Consider the following 18,436-nt stretch of genomic DNA (forward strand, 5'->3'; position numbering starts at 1 on the left):
AAGTATGGGGAACTGACTGAGGCAGGGGCAAATCTAGGGGGGTTTTGGGAGCGTTGAATCCTGTCTTCCCATCAAGGTTGCCCGTTGTGTCATTAAACCCTATAAATTTGACACTCATCCTCTCTGAAATTGCATATTTTCGGATTGGTTTATAAGACCGAGAGGAATCCTCAGGGCTGCTTTATCTGAGAAATGCCTCTACTTTTTGTTTCGAACCTGGCCGCCTTCAACATTTTCCCTGATCTGCCCCTGCCGAGTGTGTGGTACATTTCTCTTTGCTACTGCGCTTCTTTAACCTTCATTCATTGTTATCAATTTCTTTAATGTCAAATCTTTTTGCATTCATGGTTTTTCGGTACAATTTTTTCTTCCATCTTTTTCTGTAATGTGTTTTTGTATATTTGATATTCTTTTTTATCAGCCAGTCTCCCTTCTAACCTTAACACAACCCATTGTATACCACTTATTTACGGTAAGTTAAACGTTCCCAGCTTGGATTTTGTGTGTGCTGTGATGAGTCTGTGTATAAGTGGCATGCTTTGCTCGTAAGGTAATATGAGTACGCTCATGATATAGGCCACATGCATAACCAGCAAAATGACCGACGAGATTAAATGATGTAGACCTATTAATGATATTCTACTAGATATAGTTGATCGCGTGTGAATTTTTGAATGTGACATTTGAAGTTAGCCACCATCTTGCACTCTCCGCTTGAATTTGTTTGGCTTTTCACCTCTATACATAGTTCATAAACCATGCAGCAACTATCTTGAAGAAACTGCGATCAAATAGCAAGTATCTGCTGCCAATATCTAGGTATCCTGTACACTTTCCAGGTCTACTACCGCTGCCAATGACTGTTATCTTATCTCTTGTATTGATCTGATCTCTCAATGATCTAGCATTCTAGCTGTAGGAGTGCACAGTTCCTGTAAACAAACTTGGTTGTCAATTTAGAACAAAGGCTGGCAATGTTAACTACGTATATGAACTATTTGAGGGTTGATGAAAAAGAAGAAGGGGGCTTTGTGGGTACACAGAACATGTGAAATCGAAATTCTGTGTACGTACACGAAATATGCTACTATTTCATGATCCCTCAAATCCTGCCATATAATAGCTATTGGAGTAGAACAATATCTTGCCTAGTTTCTTTAAGATATTTTTTCGATGTGTGCCTACACAGACATGCTACCTCATAATCAACCTTCAAATCCTGCCACAAATGTAACTACAAAAATAACTTAAACATTGTGAAGAATACTCGTTTAATTGGTCAGTACCTGGTAATTCAAACTCTTTAACATTAACTCGTCATCAAAAGCTAACTGCTAGTTGCTCATATGTTATTGTCATATTTTTTTGGGGTAGATTTTTTGGTAACATGATATATTTATGGCAGCCACATTTTCAGAAGCGTTCCGTAATATTTCTTTCTTTCAACAGTTTCACCGCACATGAATGATCATGACGATTCAATGATGATGTTTCATATGGAGGGAGTAACCGAATCATCGACGTCGTCGCTGCAAAGCTACGTGAGTCGTTCATCAGCGTCGTTAGACCGTACTCCGTCGTCTGCTGTACGAACAACGCTTGATACATCCACTGCTCAAGGCTGTCAGCAACAACGAAGTAAGGCTCTACGTTCAGTCCCGATCTGTAGCCCTATACGCTGCATAGTGTGTGTCATTCCTGCAGATTTCTATGAAACTCAGTGGTACCAACGATAACAGTAATGTGGCTTATATAGGGCTTAATCTAGTCAGGCTGCGCAGAGTGCAGATTTTCTTTTATTAGTTGGTATACCTGCCCCAAGTTATATCTCTATATTGTATATTGTGTATTCATCTCTCCCTAGAGAGATGGAACGTTGGTATTATCGCCCCTAGTCTATAGCCATGTTCACACTGGTGCTTATGAAGTACCGTACTTCGCTGGTGCCGAATTCACCAAAATACGACGCTTATACAGCCAGTTAAGTTCACACGTAGAATCGGCAATACAGCACTTAGTAAGCCCAGTATAGTAGTCACCCGGTGTGCCGATAGAGGGGAGTGTAATTAGTGCTCAGTGTATTGTACTACGAAGATGTTAATACGCAGCTAGCTAAGCGCCGAATCTGCATTCACACTACAGAAAATATGCGGCCAGCTCAGTTCCGTACTTAATACTCAATTCCGCGCTTAACAAGCTGTGTATTTCAGTACGGAACTGAATAAGCCGCGAATAATTTCCAAGTGTGAACACTTAGTACCGTACCGAAATCCTAGTGTGAACGCAGCTTATATCAGTCATCTCTCCCTGGTGAGAAGTAACATCCGAGTTTCTGTACTCAGCATTCAGGAGTTATCTATGAGGCCAATTACCCATTCATTTGCTCAGTGGTGGTGGATAGCCACTCAATTATACGGGTACTGCTCTATGATCTTGATAATGGCTTATTTTTGGTGTCTGGTCACTAAACATGAATTTTTTTTGGCTGTATACACGCTGTATACTTCCTGCTACACTCGTTCAATGAATTATTATATCCGTTTCAAATGATTTTTTGACATTTTGTTTTCATTTTTGTTTCTATTCGGTTTTTTCATTGCATTTGTAGTTTTGGTTCCACGGAGTAAGTATATAGTAAGGTGTTTGTAACGCAAGGCGAGCGTGAGTGAGAGAGAATGAGTCACATGTAGAGCGCACTAAAACTAGTTTAGGCTCCTTTCACAATCTTTTTATTTTCCTCAATGTATAAGATAAGACAATGATATCGCGCGGAATACCTTATCAACATTGTCACACGTTAAATATTTCGCTGAATAATTGCTTTACAAAGAAATGAAAATTGACTAACGATCATATTTCAGTAAAAGTTTAAGATAGATAGTACATAGAAGGTTAACTAGATTTATTTAGAGTACAAATGTTCGCTACTAGTGCATAGTAGCTTTATCAGGTCATAAATGCACTAGTAGCAAATACTTTTACTCTAAATGAATCTAGTCAACCTTTGAAGTACTGTCTTTAACGTTTTACTGATTCAGTACCGCGTTAAAACATCTCTTCTGATCATATTTTAGAAAATAATTACTAGATTACGTTATGCTTAAGTCCGCTCGAGCAGCGTCATAATCTGAATAATCAGACGATCTTTCGGCTTTTCCCTAGTAGAGAACAACAGATGTAACTTAGGACTAAAGACGAGATATCATTAGCGTATGATAATCTACTATAAGAATTGATGATTGAGTTTGTTGACTTTTTCAAAAGCGATGAACATGTAACTATTTTTTGTTGTTCGCTATTGTTCTGTTATCATATTTTGTGTGAAAATAATATCCCTTTGAGATCACTCTGAGAATTGGAAATTCATTGATTAACATTACCACTCGATGATTAGCATTACTACACTAGGCGTGTATCACTTACACATCCTGCAGACAGTAGATACACTGTGATATGCACTGTTTAATGTGGTTGCGAGATGAAATTTACATTTTTTTTTCGCAAATCATCGGCTGCATGATGAAACAACCTCTTTTAGCTAAAAGAGTTCAGTGTGCCATTTGAATGCGTGCTAACTGAACTAGAGAATACAATAGTCTTGAAGCCACCACACTGTTTCGATGCATCATCGTGTTTCAATTGAATAATTTTGTGGTCTTATATTATGATAAGTGTCTCTAAGCACGGTACTCTAGCAATTTATCAACATATACAGAGTTATTGCATTTATTCAACAGCAAACTTAGACTTTTTATTATTGATTTGCAATTTTCAACCTAGATGAAACATAAACCTGATGAGTGAATCCTCCAATTAACTAACATTCCCCTTCGACGAACGCATCCAACGAAGCTTTCTTTTTTTATTCTTATTCACCTTCCTGAATGAACACATCTTTCTAAGCTGTCATTGACAAAATATGGTGAGGTATGCGCGAGTCGGAAGTTTTGGGACAATAAGATTTTCTACTTCTGACTACTGTATGAATAAATCGGATTTGCAAGTGTTCAACGTCTTATAAATGGGCTCAATGTTAGTTCATACAATGAATTGATTCGTCTTATATATAACATCTACATGTGTCTCCAACTATTAGTGTGTTTGGTTGAACAACAGAAATTTCATAGGGCATTTAAACCGACTACCGGGTAATAGCTAGTGAGCTTCTGAATTTCGGGAAAGTATTTAGAAATTAGGAAAAAAATTGGACCAAACATTCTCTGACGTGAGCATTTATCCGACTTAGGCATGGTTTACTGTATCACCTTTTGACGCAATTCAAAGTCTGCCCTTTTTTGTAACCACTTCCAATTGTTTAGATATAAAAAAACATGTGCGGATTCTATGTTCATTATCGATCTTAAAAAAACTTGCCTATTGAAACCGTTACCTATTTTGTTCTTTCAAATGAGTTGAGTATAAAACTTGCGGTTGCATGATTACTTACACTGTCTAACAACGCGCGCATGGAATTAACGGATTTTTACAATCTGCTCGTATGAAGAAAACATCTGAATTGACTTGCATATTTTTTCAGTTTATTCACCCAAGACTTTATTCGTAATCTCTTGCATTTTATCATTAAATAGAATATTTTAAAACTGAATTAGAATCCTCCCCTGCTTCTGGGAAGTTTTACCGATAATTTGTTTTATTCTTTTTTCAGCACCAAAAGTTGGTCGAGAGAGAAAGCATAGTTTTCATGTATGTATATTTTCGTAGAAGTATGAAAATATCAGCGAGCTTCTTTTCAAAAACTTTGACATTTTGATCCTTAAAGAATGATCCTGATAGTAACTCTGTATTAGCTCTTGGTGGCATAAATTGTAACCACTGAACATACACAACTGATTTTTTTGTCATTAGGAGGGAAATAGGGGATGGGGGAGAGTATTTTGACAAATATAACCCATGGCACAGGCATCATTTATGAAAAGCGTAGGTCGGCTCTTGTTTTCTTATAGAACCAAATTCATGCGCAGGTCATCATTCACGTTTTGCTAAAAAAGAAAAAAGGAAATCGTCTGTGAATGTCTCATGTCATTGTCTGGATTTCTATTTTCAGTTGAAACCGAATCACAAACACGGCGTAGAATTAACGCCTCTATCGTACGTACCCGGCGGTCGTATCGAGACCTATTTCGGTAACATCAACTTGTTTTTTATCCGAGAAAGTACGTCTATTCGAGAGGTAAAGTCTAGCGATTCTGCGATCGATATTGTGAGTACATGATGACATTTTTATTACATGATCGGCTGCTTGTATTCCTCTCCACAGCTGCCTCTATTCCCTGTTCTCCTGCTCTAGTTAGTTGGTTTAAGACTTAGTGTTTATTTTCAGCCTTCGTTGATAGATTAACGTAACCTACGTATATAGTCCGTCCAAGTCAGATATAAGATAAAATGATGCGTCTATTGATATGGAGGATTTGGTGCAGTTATTTGGGTTGTCACATTCCTTTGAAAATCCTTAAATTGCAAGCTTGATCCCTTATTTGGACTTATTTTTTGCTGGGATTCCTTAAAATCTCTTGAAATCGTAAATTGAAATGAATTCCTGCTAGCATTGCTCTGGAGGACTTGACAGCCTGGGTTATTATACGGGTAACAGTTGAACCTTCTTAAGACATACTGGGATATAGTTATCTATATGATATCACTAACAGAATTTTTTGCAAATCTGAAAATATAACTCATCTTATACTGGAAGTAACAGACAAAATTCACTGGCCCTTGAAGTAGTTCATTTTAGGATTCATTGTACTTACTTGTGTTGCTTTATTTTTACTTCTATCTGACTTTGCCCCTATGTTCCTATGCTCTGTTTCCATGGTTTCTTATCACAGTAGACATTGCTTAAGCGTAGTTCCATGATCCCCCAATTTCGCTGGAATACAACTAAATGTTGATGCTAGATTTCGTCTTCAACTCAATTAAAATCTAACTATTTCTCAAATTTTAATGTAATTCTAAAAGAGTTCATCAGGCTCATAGCGTGAGGAATGTATGGGTGGGTTTGTTTTTAACTTGGTTGGAACTAACCGGGGTCTGAGGCCCTCTATCATGAAAATTTTGAAAATTTGATGCCCCGATATACCCTCCGAACAATTTTATTTGATATGAATCAAAGTTCTAAGTATGGGAAATTTTAGTATACATGTACGTATTATGTTATGATAGTTGTAAGTGCAATGTTTCTATTTGATGTCATTTTGAAATAGAAATGAGCAGAACATTTTTTTGCCTCAAACCCCCACGCTACAGGCCTGTTCATAACATGATGTGGTATGACATAAAAACTTTACTTTTGGATTGGAAGACTCGATATATTGAGATCTAAGAACTAAATTGTAATTGAAAATGAACTAATTTTCATCAAGTATGTGTTATATTCTGGGGTACCATCTAACGGGATAACTGGGTTTCTGGTACCTGATCTGCGCTAAACTGAGCGATTGGATGTTGTCAGGAATAATTTCTTATTGTATCTAATGACATTTTCGGTTTTATTTCAGACCGGGGGTTTAAACGGGTTCATTCATAGTTTTATATCTGAAGTGTTAGCGATTGTACGAGCGCACGTGGTCGCTCTCGGTGGAAATGCATTGGTAGCGTATAAGATGAGTGAATGTGTATTGCTCGATACACCGCACAAAAACCAGGTACATTTTAAATTGAAGTTTTGGCTTCATTTCTACTATGAATTTATCATTAGTTTCTCGATAAATAATGCTTATTAGTTTGCATTATTCGACTCAAATGCTGTGAGCAATTTTTGAAACAGATTTGACTTGTATTGCTTTGCTTTACATTGTTTGAATCTTAGTTTCCCAAAACTAACCTTATTTGACGTTCATTTATCTTCATGCAACAGCATCACGTCTTATCCCACTGAGCTACTGAGACTGTATATCTGGTTTCTGAACGCAGTGCTAACTGTAACACATGGTAGCCACAAGTTTACCCGTTGCTGGGTTAGAGTTCACTGAAATCTGAGTTTTTTTTTTAAAGAAATAATAGATTCAATGATGGAGCAAAAGATCCTAAATGCTGAACCATGAACTACTTTAACTCTGCCACACACTTAGTGAAACGGCATATTTTTTATATCTCCTCTAGTTGATTCTACCCTTATGTAAACACCACATTATTGACTACATCTGATATTTCCTTCAGGATACGTTACGTGGGGCACATTTTAGAAGTTACCTTAGTTTGGGAACTATACCGCTAAACATTTTTTGGAGTACCCCGTACGTACGGTGGCGCCCCCATGAGCCACGTGACTCAATTTCTTCCTTAGCGCCGCCATTTTTGGGTGGTTCTTTCAATTTGGGAGCTGCCGTTTTCGATATTATTTGTGTTCGTGATGATTCAGTTCTGTTGGCTAGCTGGACCGTAATAGCACTTCGTTTCTTCGGTGAGTCCGTTACAATTCATTTTACCGAACAGAATTGCAATAAATTTGATCGTTAATACTCGCGGTCGGGGCAACTGCGACCACGTGCACAAGTGTTTCTTTCCCACGGTCGATTGATTTGTGCGGTGACTTCTCGCTAATAGCAAGCGAGCAGTCCGAGCCCGCTGACAATTCGTTTTCCTAAATAATTAAGAAATTAATTATTAAATTAAATTGTCCGGGTTGTTTAAAAAATTTTTTTTTGTTCTTTCAGAATTGTAGTACTTAATTTTAATTAAACCTCGGCCTGAACCGGTTCCTAATTTTGTTCCAGTTCCGTCCGTAAGAAAGCCAGTCCCGACCCGGCTGGAACCAACTACCGGGTCTCGGACGGGTCCAAATGAGTCATCATCGAGACGACTGTACATGCTTCGGCCCCGGCTAACCGCTCATATCCAAGTCCGGGGTCCGTTGCTGTACCAAAGAAAAGCCTAGACTCATCTGGTACAGGGATTTCGATCAGACTCAAATCTCCCGGACCAGGGACTGGGTCAACTCACTCAGCCGATCCAGGACTACCGCCCTCCAAAGGAAGGCCGGAGTCTCGTTTTTCTCCACGAGCTCGCTCGCCCATGCGTCGCTCCCTGGGAGGAGGCGCAGGAAATGGTCACCGTCGCCCTCAGGCTCGACCTCATCCAGTAGGAAGAAGTAAGACCGTCACCGGCGTAGACGGGCACGTTCCCGGTCCAGCTCCTCATCGAGGTCTCGATCCTCGAGTAGGAGTCGAGTGCGTTCTCCACGCTATTACCGTAGCCGTCGAAGGAGGTTCCTTTCGCCGGAGCCGGCTGCTTCCACGTCCGGTTTCGTTTCGGCTGAGGATTTGAAGGCATTTCATGCAGAAATGCGTAGTATGTTGGAGTCGGTAAAGGGTCCTCTAGGCTCGACCGGAGCCGGAGCGCCAACCGCCTTCATCTGACTCGGAAAACTCCCGTCTCAAGGATGTTCCCCTCACGGTCCCCGACCCTAAGGATGTTGATGAATATTCCTTAGAGGCAGGCCACGGCACGCGTTCAGGCTCTAAGAAGCCATCGCCTCGGGTCCCGCCCGGAGGGTCCACTTCCCACCCTCTGTTGGCGTTTGACCGACCGCCCAGTCCTGCGGCCTCGATCAACACGACTTTTGACAGTTCGACACCAGCAGATAGCCCTTTCCATCTCTTATTCAAGAGGTTTTCCGCAAGCATGGCGCCACTGTGCCTAAGCCTCATAAGTCTACGGATCAGGCTGAGTGTATGGCCTCGTATGCTGCCTCCGGATGAGACTCTCATGCTCTCCGCGAGTCCTCCGCGGTGACGGCCGAGTGGACACGGATCGATAGGCACTTGTGGGGTCAGGATCGGCCAACTGGTTTTGCCTACCCCCACCGGAATCGGGTCTCAAGCAGGGAAAGCTCCTTTCTCTTGCTGAGCCACCGATCCCCGGTTTTAGAACATCCTATTATCATACACCCGGGTCAACTGAACGTTTGCATGGTTCGGTGGAGGCGGACGTTAGATCGATTTTTTCCTCACCGTCGGTCGCGCCCGACCTTAACATTCAAATGCCTACGGCAGGGGTGACCTCTTCCTTGTCATTCCTGGAAAATATTACGCGTATCGGGAGTTTCCAAGATATGGCCTTGTTGTCTCTGATAGGTAAGCTCCAGACATGAGCCCCAAGAGAGGTCAGGAGGTGCACATCACCCCTGTAATCGAAGAGTTGTTACAGAAGGGCGCACTCCAGCCGGTACAAAACGAATCCTCTCCAGGCTGGAGCTCGCGACTGTTTACCGTGCCCAAGGCCTCCGGAGGCCTACGCATGGTAATAGACTTGTCCCTTCTCAACAGACATCTCAGGGTGCCAAAGTTTCGCATGACCACGCCGATGCAAGTAGTTCAGGCGTTCCGTCCCGGTCAATGGGCAGCGTCGATCGATCTGAAGGACGCATACTTCCAGGTACCGATACATCCCAAATCGCGTCGCTACCTCCGGGTCAAGTGGAAGGGTCGTCAGTATCAGTTCTCGGCACTTCCTTTCGGTCTAAGCTCGGCACCCTGGGTGTTCACCAAGCTGGTCAAACCAGTCCAACGATATCTTCAAAAGAAAGGTGTGAAGATTTTCGTATATCTGGACGACTGGTTAATTGTGGGCAACTATCGGGACGAATGTCAGGCATCCATCGACTTAGTTCTGGACCTGGTGCGGGAATTGGGCTTCAGGATAAATCTCGAGAAGTCCCAATTACACCCGTCACAAATATTCACCTACCTGGGCATGGAGTTTGACCTTCGCAAGGGCCAGGTGTTTCCCACTCAGGCCAGGGTAGACAAACTGCGGGAAGCTGTATCCGGCCTGTCGAGCACACCTCGGTCAGCGCGGTTCTGGTCCCGAGTCCTCTGTCAAATGAGCTCCATGTCCCTGGTGATTCCGCTGGGTCGCCTTCACAGCCGGCCATTTCAACGTTTTTGGAAGGCCTGCTGGCTACGATCGACAGGAGATTGGGAGGCTCTGCTGCCGTTTCCTCCTCCGGATCTGGATCCAGAGCTAAGTTGGTGATCGTCCCTTCGCAATCTAGAGGAAGGGTACTTCTCTGGCACCACTCCAAGCCCCCCTCCGGCTGTTTACCGACGCGAGTCATGCAGGTTGGGGTGCTCATTTGGAGAATTATCAGAAGGCCAGGAGATGCTCTCATCAGGAGGGGCTTCTCCATATCAATCAGTTAGAGCTCTTAGCGGTGCGCAAAGCCCTGGGTTTCTTTCACAGGAGGTTGACAGGCAGACACGTGTGGTTAGCCACCGACAACCAGACGGTCAGGGCCTATCTTCAGAACCAAGGAGGCACCAGATCAGTTACGCTTACCGCTCTCATGGTGGAGATTCTTATCTGATGTCAAGCTCGAGGAATTCACCTTTCCGTGGTTCACCTGGCGGGCAAGAGGAACGTCGTTGCCGATGCCCTTTCCCGTCAGGATGCGGCCATTTCTACCGAATGGTCACTTCACAGGGAAGTGGCAGTTCGAGTGGGGTCCCTGGTAGGCGTTCCGTTAATAGATCTGTTCGCCACCAGGTTCAACAAGAGGTTCCCGCTGTTTGTGTCATGTCCGATTCAAGTCTTATCAGCAGTCCTCGAAAAGATACAGCTGGCGTCCTCTTGTCTGATTGTTCTGATCGCGCCTTTCTGGCCAGCTCAGGCGTGGTTCAGTCGTCTTCTCAACCTTCTGTGCGACAATCCCAGGTGCTTGCCGCAATTTCCATCCCTCCTGTCGCAGAGGGGTTTCCGGAGGCACCCGGCACTAAAGATGCTCAACCTTCACACCTGGCCGTTGTCGAGTGACGCTTGGCGAGTGCAGGCTTTTCAGTCAGGGCTTCCTCGTTCATCGCTAAATCCAAACGCCCTAGTACAGGCGGGATTTATAACTCCAAGTGGAAGATCTATGGCGATTGGTGTAGTCAACGGTGGTTTGATCCATGCACTCCCCCTGTAGCCGCCCTTGCTGAATTCGTCCTCTTTCTTTTTGAGGTCAAAGGACAGCAGGTGGTAACCATTAAGGGTTACCGGTCCGCTATCGGCCATACTTTCAGGGCCGCTGGTATTCCGGACCTGACTACTGATCCCCGTATTTCCCAGCTCATTGCCGGTTTCACAGTAGCCCGGCCGAAAGTGCCTCGGGAAATCCCTCCATGGGACTTGGGGGTGGTCTTGAGATTTCTCATGGCTAGTCCGTATGAACCCCTCTCCGAAGTGAGTCTGTCCAAGCTCACTAAGAAAACAGTTTTTCTTATGTTTTTGGCTATGTCCGCTAGGAGGTCCGAAATTCATGCATTAACGACTCGACCTGGTCATATCGTTTTCGGTCCTGGTCATCGTTTTGTTGTTCTCCGCCCTTACCTCAATTTTATCGCTAAGAATCAAAGACCAGGTGCGGTTGGTAGAGAGTGGAGGGTGGAGGCTCTAACGCATAGGGTTCAATCCGACCTTCCAGATCGGGCGCTTTGTCTGGTTCGGGCATTATTTTATTTGCGTCGAACAGCCTCACTTCGGGGAGAGAGGGATCGGTTGTTTATTATGCTGAATGAGCAGTCCTCGAAGGATGTCTCGAAGGATACTATTGGTTGGTGGGTTTCAGAACTCATTCGTGAGGCCTCATCTTCGGTAGATGCCGAGTCTACTTGTGTTGTCAGTCATCAGGTGCGCGCGATGGCGACTTCGTGGGCAGCTTTTTCGGGCGCATCCATTGAGGAGGTTTGTCGAGGTGCATTCTGGAATAGTCAGAATACTTTTGCTTCCTTTTATTTGAAGGATGTGTCGGGACAGTTGGGTTCTCTTTCGTCGGTGGGCCCAGCGGTCATTGCTCAGGGCGTTCAGGTTTTTCCCTCGGGGTCTGCTCACTCCAGTTCTCATCCTGTAGATATATCGGATCCGTTTGATCCAAGTCAAAATGATTATTGATTGTTTTGCATTATTTTGGCTGTTTTCGTTTGTTCCGCAGCTAAGACCCAGGGGGTTTTTGCTGCCGGAATATCCTGGGGAGTGTGTTTGCCGTTCCGATTTAACGGGATTCATTTTCTCTCATAACCTGTACATATGTGAGCTTAAGCTAGGATATATCTGTACATGTATATGTTTTCTGTTGCTCCGGGCGTGAGTATAGTCTGGAATCTTTGTGCTGGGAGCAGTTATATTTAACTTCGCAGGACCTTGTTGCCGAGAGCGATGGGCTAGTTCGGTAATTTGGTTTTGGCGCAGTTTTCAGGGTGAGTAATTTCCTTCTTTGAACACGCTTTATTTGTGGTTTTAGTTTACACACATTTTTTGGGAGCCTTACCCGCCGCTTGGTGCTTGGCTAATCCTTCTAAAATGTGCCCCACATAACGTATCCTGAAGGAAATATCATAATTTTCCAGAGTAAAATTTGTATTTCTGAGGGATACTTATGTGGGGCTCAGGATATTCCCGCCCGTCTTCCCCGCTCGGCTCTTTGCGCTGAGTTTCGGAAGAAATTGAGTCCGGTCCACCGTATGGTACAGGGTACTCCAAAAAATGTTTAGCGGTATAGTTCCCAAACTAAGGTAACTTCTAAAATCCATGTAAGGATCCCTCAGAAATACAAATTTTACTCTGGAAAATTATGATTTTACAGTGAATTCTAACCTAGGTTTCTCTAAAATCAGCTGCTCACTGATTATATTCAACCTGCTACAGGTATCGCTAGTAACCTTATCACTAGCAGGTACTATATTTTGATGTCGTATGACTCGTAGTCTCATCTGTATGTTTAATAATGTGTATGATGTTATGTTCACAGGGTCAGTGTCTCGTAAACGTGTTCGGCGATGTCGCTCATGTCGTTTACGATTTTGAACTGCAGCCGATATCCGCCGACAGTATGTCGTCTTCGTCGAAACCAAACATGTCTCCGTTACCGCTCAACACGAAAAAACTGTCCGCCTCGCCGAAATTTCCGCCGCATCACGGTGCGCACGTCGGAGCCGTCAGTCCTCGTGATTTATCCAGACAAATCGTCGTCAAGTTATGATGAATTTTAGTTCAAGAGTTTTTGTGATTAGAATAATGTGCATTAAATGTCACTAAGGACGGGACTACTGCTATATTGGTTCCCTGAATGATTTACTGCGGTGGAACCTCGTTATAACAAAACCCGGTAGTAATGGAATTCTCGTCTCGGCCAAAATCCTGATTGATTTTTTTATGTGGTCGTGTGGTTTTTATGAACTGTTGCGTCAAAAACTTTTCGACGCAACAAAAATTTAGCAAAAATAAATTTAGAGCAAAAATAGATATTGCAAAAGATATCTTGATTCTTTTCCCTGCATATGCACGTAATACAGGTCACTGCATACAGGTAGCTACTGCACTCAAAATACCATCAGTGTAGACCGAGAAGTGGCCTCATTTGAAAAAAGAATCGTCAAATGTGGATGCGTTAGTCATTAAATTTGTACAGTGCAATGGCTACTGGTGGAAAGAAGATGTGTCGACAACAAAAATACAGATCATCAATGATATGGATAAGCGTTTTAGGGCTTCATTCGTCTGAATCTAGGCTGACGAAGCCCTTAAAATGTGCGATGTAATCGAACCTATGAAATGAAAAATGCGAGTATGCTATTTACATGTTAATAAATAAAAATCAGATATGATGAGAGATATTTGTAGGTTCCTTTGTATGATGTAATAAAATTTGTTTAAAAGTTTCTTCTAATGTGCGTAGTATTATATGGGTCTACTGTACTGCATATTACAGTCAGGATGAAGAAAAAAAATTGTTATAACAATGTTATAAAGACTGGTTTTTTCATTGAATTTGTGTTAGCTTTTGTATTTGTTTTTGCATAAATATTCATGATACCAAAAAATCCGACTTGCGGTAAGCAGATCAGGGGCGTATCTAGGAAAATTGGAAGTTGAGCCCAAAAAATAAAACGCATTTCTTGGATAATCTAGATCCACCCCTTCAGAGTTGACTGTATTTAGAACAGCAATTTTAATTTGTTAAAACCTATTAACATAGCATGTATTTACTGTTTGGTTGGTTTTAAAATAAGTTGTAAAAATGAAAATTGATATGCTCCCTAGGGTAAAGTTTACCAAAACATTGACGTATGTTTAAACATAATTGAGATTTGATGTTGAAAGATATTGTTAAGCATCATTACCCATTTAGAACATGTTGATAGTGTTTAATTGATCAAAATGTTAATTAGTCTGACTGTGATAATGAATAATTACATGTAGATAATTTTTACTGGCCTTGTTTTAAAGGTTGTATATGTGAATGTATTTTCTAGATGTCTCATTAGTATTTAATGCGTGCACGTGTGATATATATATATATAGTACTGACGTTAACGAGCCGAGCTCTTTACTTCGACCCATACATTTTTAAGTGCATTTTGATGGAGAAAAATTATCATAGCTCAAGGCAGAGTTTTTGCTGTATCAGTAAATGATTACATTTGTCACAGAATTGAACTTGTAAATGGCACGATAAACCCAATAAGCCATGCAATCTGATATAGGCAGAATTTTATATTGAAACGTATTTCTACTTCAGACTTATTCAGGATTAATCCGGCTTCATCCACCCCCTCAATCCAGTTTTACCACCCCCTTAGATCTATTGTCTGTACCCAGCCCCCACCTGCACTCTACCTGCAGACTGTGGCTGCCCTTACAAAAACTGTCCGTCAGCGATCTGGTCTCCTGTCCGAATTGAAGGAGCCAGTTTAATAAGACTGATGTTAACTTTTTTACCTGTGGGTAAATGGGGTTTAAGTTAATTAAGTCTTTGCTTACAATCAGGCCAAGTTAATATTTTCAATTGAAGATGAATTGCATTTTTACATGACCAGACATAAGCATTATATTTCACTATACATGGAACGATCAGATCGTCCAGACTTCATCCATCAAGTGGTGATACAATGTATCTTAGAGTGGTGGGTACTAGCAACAGATTGATACCTTGCAGTTTATGATTATGAAGACCGAATTAGACTGGAAAATTTAACCAGATATATGTTGTTTAAAAAGTAAGGATCAAATACAAGGATTGGCTATATATGCGCCGGGATATACATGTATAAAATTCCACTGAAAATGTAATTCAGTTTTGTTCGACATAGCTTATTTCACCTAATCCAGAAGAAAAATAAATCCAGTTACACAGGCATAAGTTGTACTTATTTAAAGCTGATTCTATACTCATCTTCTAGTGATGATTTGTTGAATTTTAATTCGTAACTGTGGAATTGGGTCCCGGGTACCATGTTTTAATGTAGAAAATCTAAACACATTTATTATAGATATTGATTCCTTATTTATTTACGTGTTTATTTTTCGTAGTAAAATGACGATAACGTCAATCAATCGATGTGTAAAAATCAGAGCAAACTCTGTGTTCAAAATTTTGGTGTGATTTTAGAGTCTGTCCAGGTGCTGAGATGTTGAAAATAAAATGTATTCTGTAGATTTCTGCTGAAAAATTGTGTTCTTTCTTCGATTGTTTTTAATTAGCTTTAACAACAACATCGTTGTCAGCTGTTATCTTCATGACATACTATATTGGACTACTCTTCAGTCGCTAAGAGGTCTTTGTTTATGTTTTGAAAAGCTATAAATCTGTAGTTTGAATACCAGACGTTGATACGTCTTCCCTGACAACTTGTTTGGGAAACGACGGCTAGGTACTAGGCTACAGTTTGACATTAATATCTTTCGAATGATCGGATATAACGAAGTTTTTTTATTTTCTTGCGCCATCAACACCGGGTGACAAACATTGGCAATTGCAAATGTGTTAAGTTTCAAAACATTCATTTTTTCTGCCAATTGTAGCACAAAAACACTATGAGAAAACCAATGAGAAATGAGAAAACCATGCTGCAATAGCACACAGTTACACGCGATTACGCCTGATATAAAGATCAGCACAGGGGAGCTGTTGAGAATCAAGGAATTTATTTTATATGACCTGTTCAGCTGCCTACTGGTGCGTGGTCAATCCAGTGGTGCCTTCGATAAGCTCTCAATGTAAATTCATTCAACGTAAGAGAGACACAATTGCGATTTTTCAGAATTGTTGATATCATTAACGCCACCGACTGTCCGCGGTGTGTAAAACCATAGGCGATCATTCAACTCACGCTTCTCATACTGTGCAGACATAATGGTGACTCTGATTCTCCTCGCATTTCTTGCCATGCTACGCTACTATTGGCTCTTTCCTTTGGAAGAACGACGTCTTTATGTTTTATGTGTTGCTGTCCGTCTCTGTGCTGTTCTGTGTTCATTACTTCGTTCTATTTTTCAGCTTCTAATCCGTTCTATTTTTCAGCGTCTAATCCGTTATCTTTTTCAGGGCCGATTTATCTCGCGAATTTCAGTATTTTATGGAACAAAACTAATGTCCGAAAGCGTCAGCTCCTCCGCCGGTCACGTGTCGAGAACGTTAGGGACGAGTCGGCCAGGAAATCATGGTTCTACGTGCCCTCGCACAGGGAATGCAAACCGATCGACAATGCCTCACGTCATTATCTGCCTACAGGGTGCACTGGACGTATCGGCCCCACTCCGCGCGGTTCCGCCACCGTGCGGGATTTACGCAAAGCAGCAAACACAAACATGGCCACTCTCTCAATTTTCAATGATAGAAATCGTGTGTGCATTTCAATTATTTCGGCTGTTAGGGTTTTAAGGCACAATATAAGTTGATGATGTGATATGGCGATGTTAATTAATGATAATTCCGCAGTGAAGCTAGTCACGAACGGTGCCGATTGAATGTACAGCTGCCAAAAACACTGAAATGTGCGTAGTTGCGTAACTATTTGCAGTGAATTGCAGACGAAACATGAAGCTTTAACAGCCGTTTAAAAAAAATTATACCAATCGCAATTGTAAAATAAAAATGAGATAGAACCTAAGTTAAAATTCTGGCCATTTCTAAAATGTTATTACTAATTTTTAGTCAGTGCCGAACGTGATAGTTTTCCAACAGTAATGAGGGGTGGTAGGTAGTCATGCAATTCAAGTCATCATTTATTACACGTTTCTTCCGTGTTGTTGAAAATCTCGCGAGTCCTGGACCAAACCCCATTGAACAATGTGATCTGTATGCTGGCCACAAATGCACACAGATCACACTACACTACCCATTACAAACTCCAGTACCCACAGCTTTCATATATCCATCCAAATATTTAGAGTGTCTTTCTTCCTGGGTGACGTCAATGAATGTCAAATGACTGGATGGTATGAGTAATCTTTTTTGATTATACTACGGTATATTGGATTATTCAAGCTAACACCCCTCCAACAAGCCCCTATGGACAGAACACTCTGGAGGACCCTCAACGGACTGCTTGCATTTGTTAAATTGACCGCCATGTTGATATCGGGACTGCGGTTCAATATAAATTGGGAACTGAGATAGCTGAAACGAAATTTGTAAGGTGATTCTGGCCATCCGAAGTAGACAATTCCGTAAATTTCACGGAAGAACTATAAATGGGAAAACCCGGGCTAGAGAAGCGGGATATCCGATATTTCTAGCCTAATTATATACATTCATTGAAAGATCAAACTCTTTTCTCAATCCCGTAACTGTAAATATTATTATGTTCTTTTCTATGGAATAGATTTACTTGAACTTGATAATAACATCATGTAATGCGCATGTAGCTGCGCACTCGGTCTATATGTGATAGGGTTTCGTACCGTTTCGTACCGTGGCGAGTCTCGATGCCATCAGGTTCGAATACCCGCCGGGGGATAATGGGAACGACGTGACTACCCGGGCCGACCCGGTACTTTAACTCAAGTTACTACAAACCGTCACTCGATATACATCAAGACACAGATCATCATCGTGCTGGGTGATTCGATGTGTGCCCGCGTGTGAAATCTTAATATTCCACTTTATCGCCCAGTTGTTTGTTTCGAACTTTCCAGACTCTGAGCTACTTGCCGGAAACCGCTCGTTAACAAACAGCCTTTCAGTGAAACCACTAGCACTCGTTTTGTACGTGAGAAGCACGGATCTTTGTGGGATTTAACTCAACCATCTGCCTAAGGCCCACGGCACTATTATGGCTCTAACCAATTAACACCACTTATTGCATTATCAATAGAAGCTTCAAATTGTACGTATTAGTTGTTCATTGCTTGGTGAGTCGTACCAGTAGCTAATCCATTATCCATATATAAAAAGGATTTGCTGGTTTAAAGACGAACAGTAAAAGAGGTTGGATTTTTTTTAGGGTCCGTTTGTATGTATACGAGTATTTCCTTCACACAGAAACGTGTTCTCGTGCGTGACGGTCGATCGTATTACGGTTAAATGTAATGAGCTGATTCGAAGTACTTCTTTCTTGCGTAGAAACTTTCTTTCAATTTGCAATGAAGCATTTTCAAAAAGCCGTTCACTCCAGAAATATGAGTTACAGATGGTCGGTATTATTGGTTACTGTTATTACTG

The 18,436-nt window shown here is 41.7% G+C and overlaps 1 protein-coding gene across 4 annotated transcripts in view; it reads left to right on the forward strand.

Moving 5' to 3' along the window:
• Positions 1-15,398, forward strand: part of LOC141913396 (C2 domain-containing protein 5-like) — a 38,033-nt gene extending 22,635 nt beyond the window's left edge. For 2 of the 4 annotated variants that reach the window (XM_074804913.1, XM_074804917.1), the window contains exons 22-27: positions 1,450-1,638; positions 2,609-2,623; positions 4,667-4,704; positions 5,066-5,221; positions 6,516-6,662; positions 12,743-15,398. In XM_074804913.1, coding sequence (XP_074661014.1) covers positions 1,450-1,638; positions 2,609-2,623; positions 4,667-4,704; positions 5,066-5,221; positions 6,516-6,662; positions 12,743-12,973 — 776 coding nt within the window. In that variant the 3' untranslated portion in view covers positions 12,974-15,398. The remainder of the gene's footprint in view (positions 1-1,449; positions 1,639-2,608; positions 2,624-4,666; positions 4,705-5,065; positions 5,222-6,515; positions 6,663-12,742) is intronic. The other 2 variants (XM_074804916.1, XM_074804915.1) reach the window with 2 other exon arrangements.
• Positions 15,399-18,436: the final 3,038 nt, after the last annotated feature.

This window comes from Tubulanus polymorphus, chromosome 11, assembly GCF_964204645.1.
Source record: "Tubulanus polymorphus chromosome 11, tnTubPoly1.2, whole genome shotgun sequence".
NCBI classification, from domain to species: Eukaryota; Metazoa; Nemertea; class Palaeonemertea; order Tubulaniformes; family Tubulanidae; genus Tubulanus; species Tubulanus polymorphus.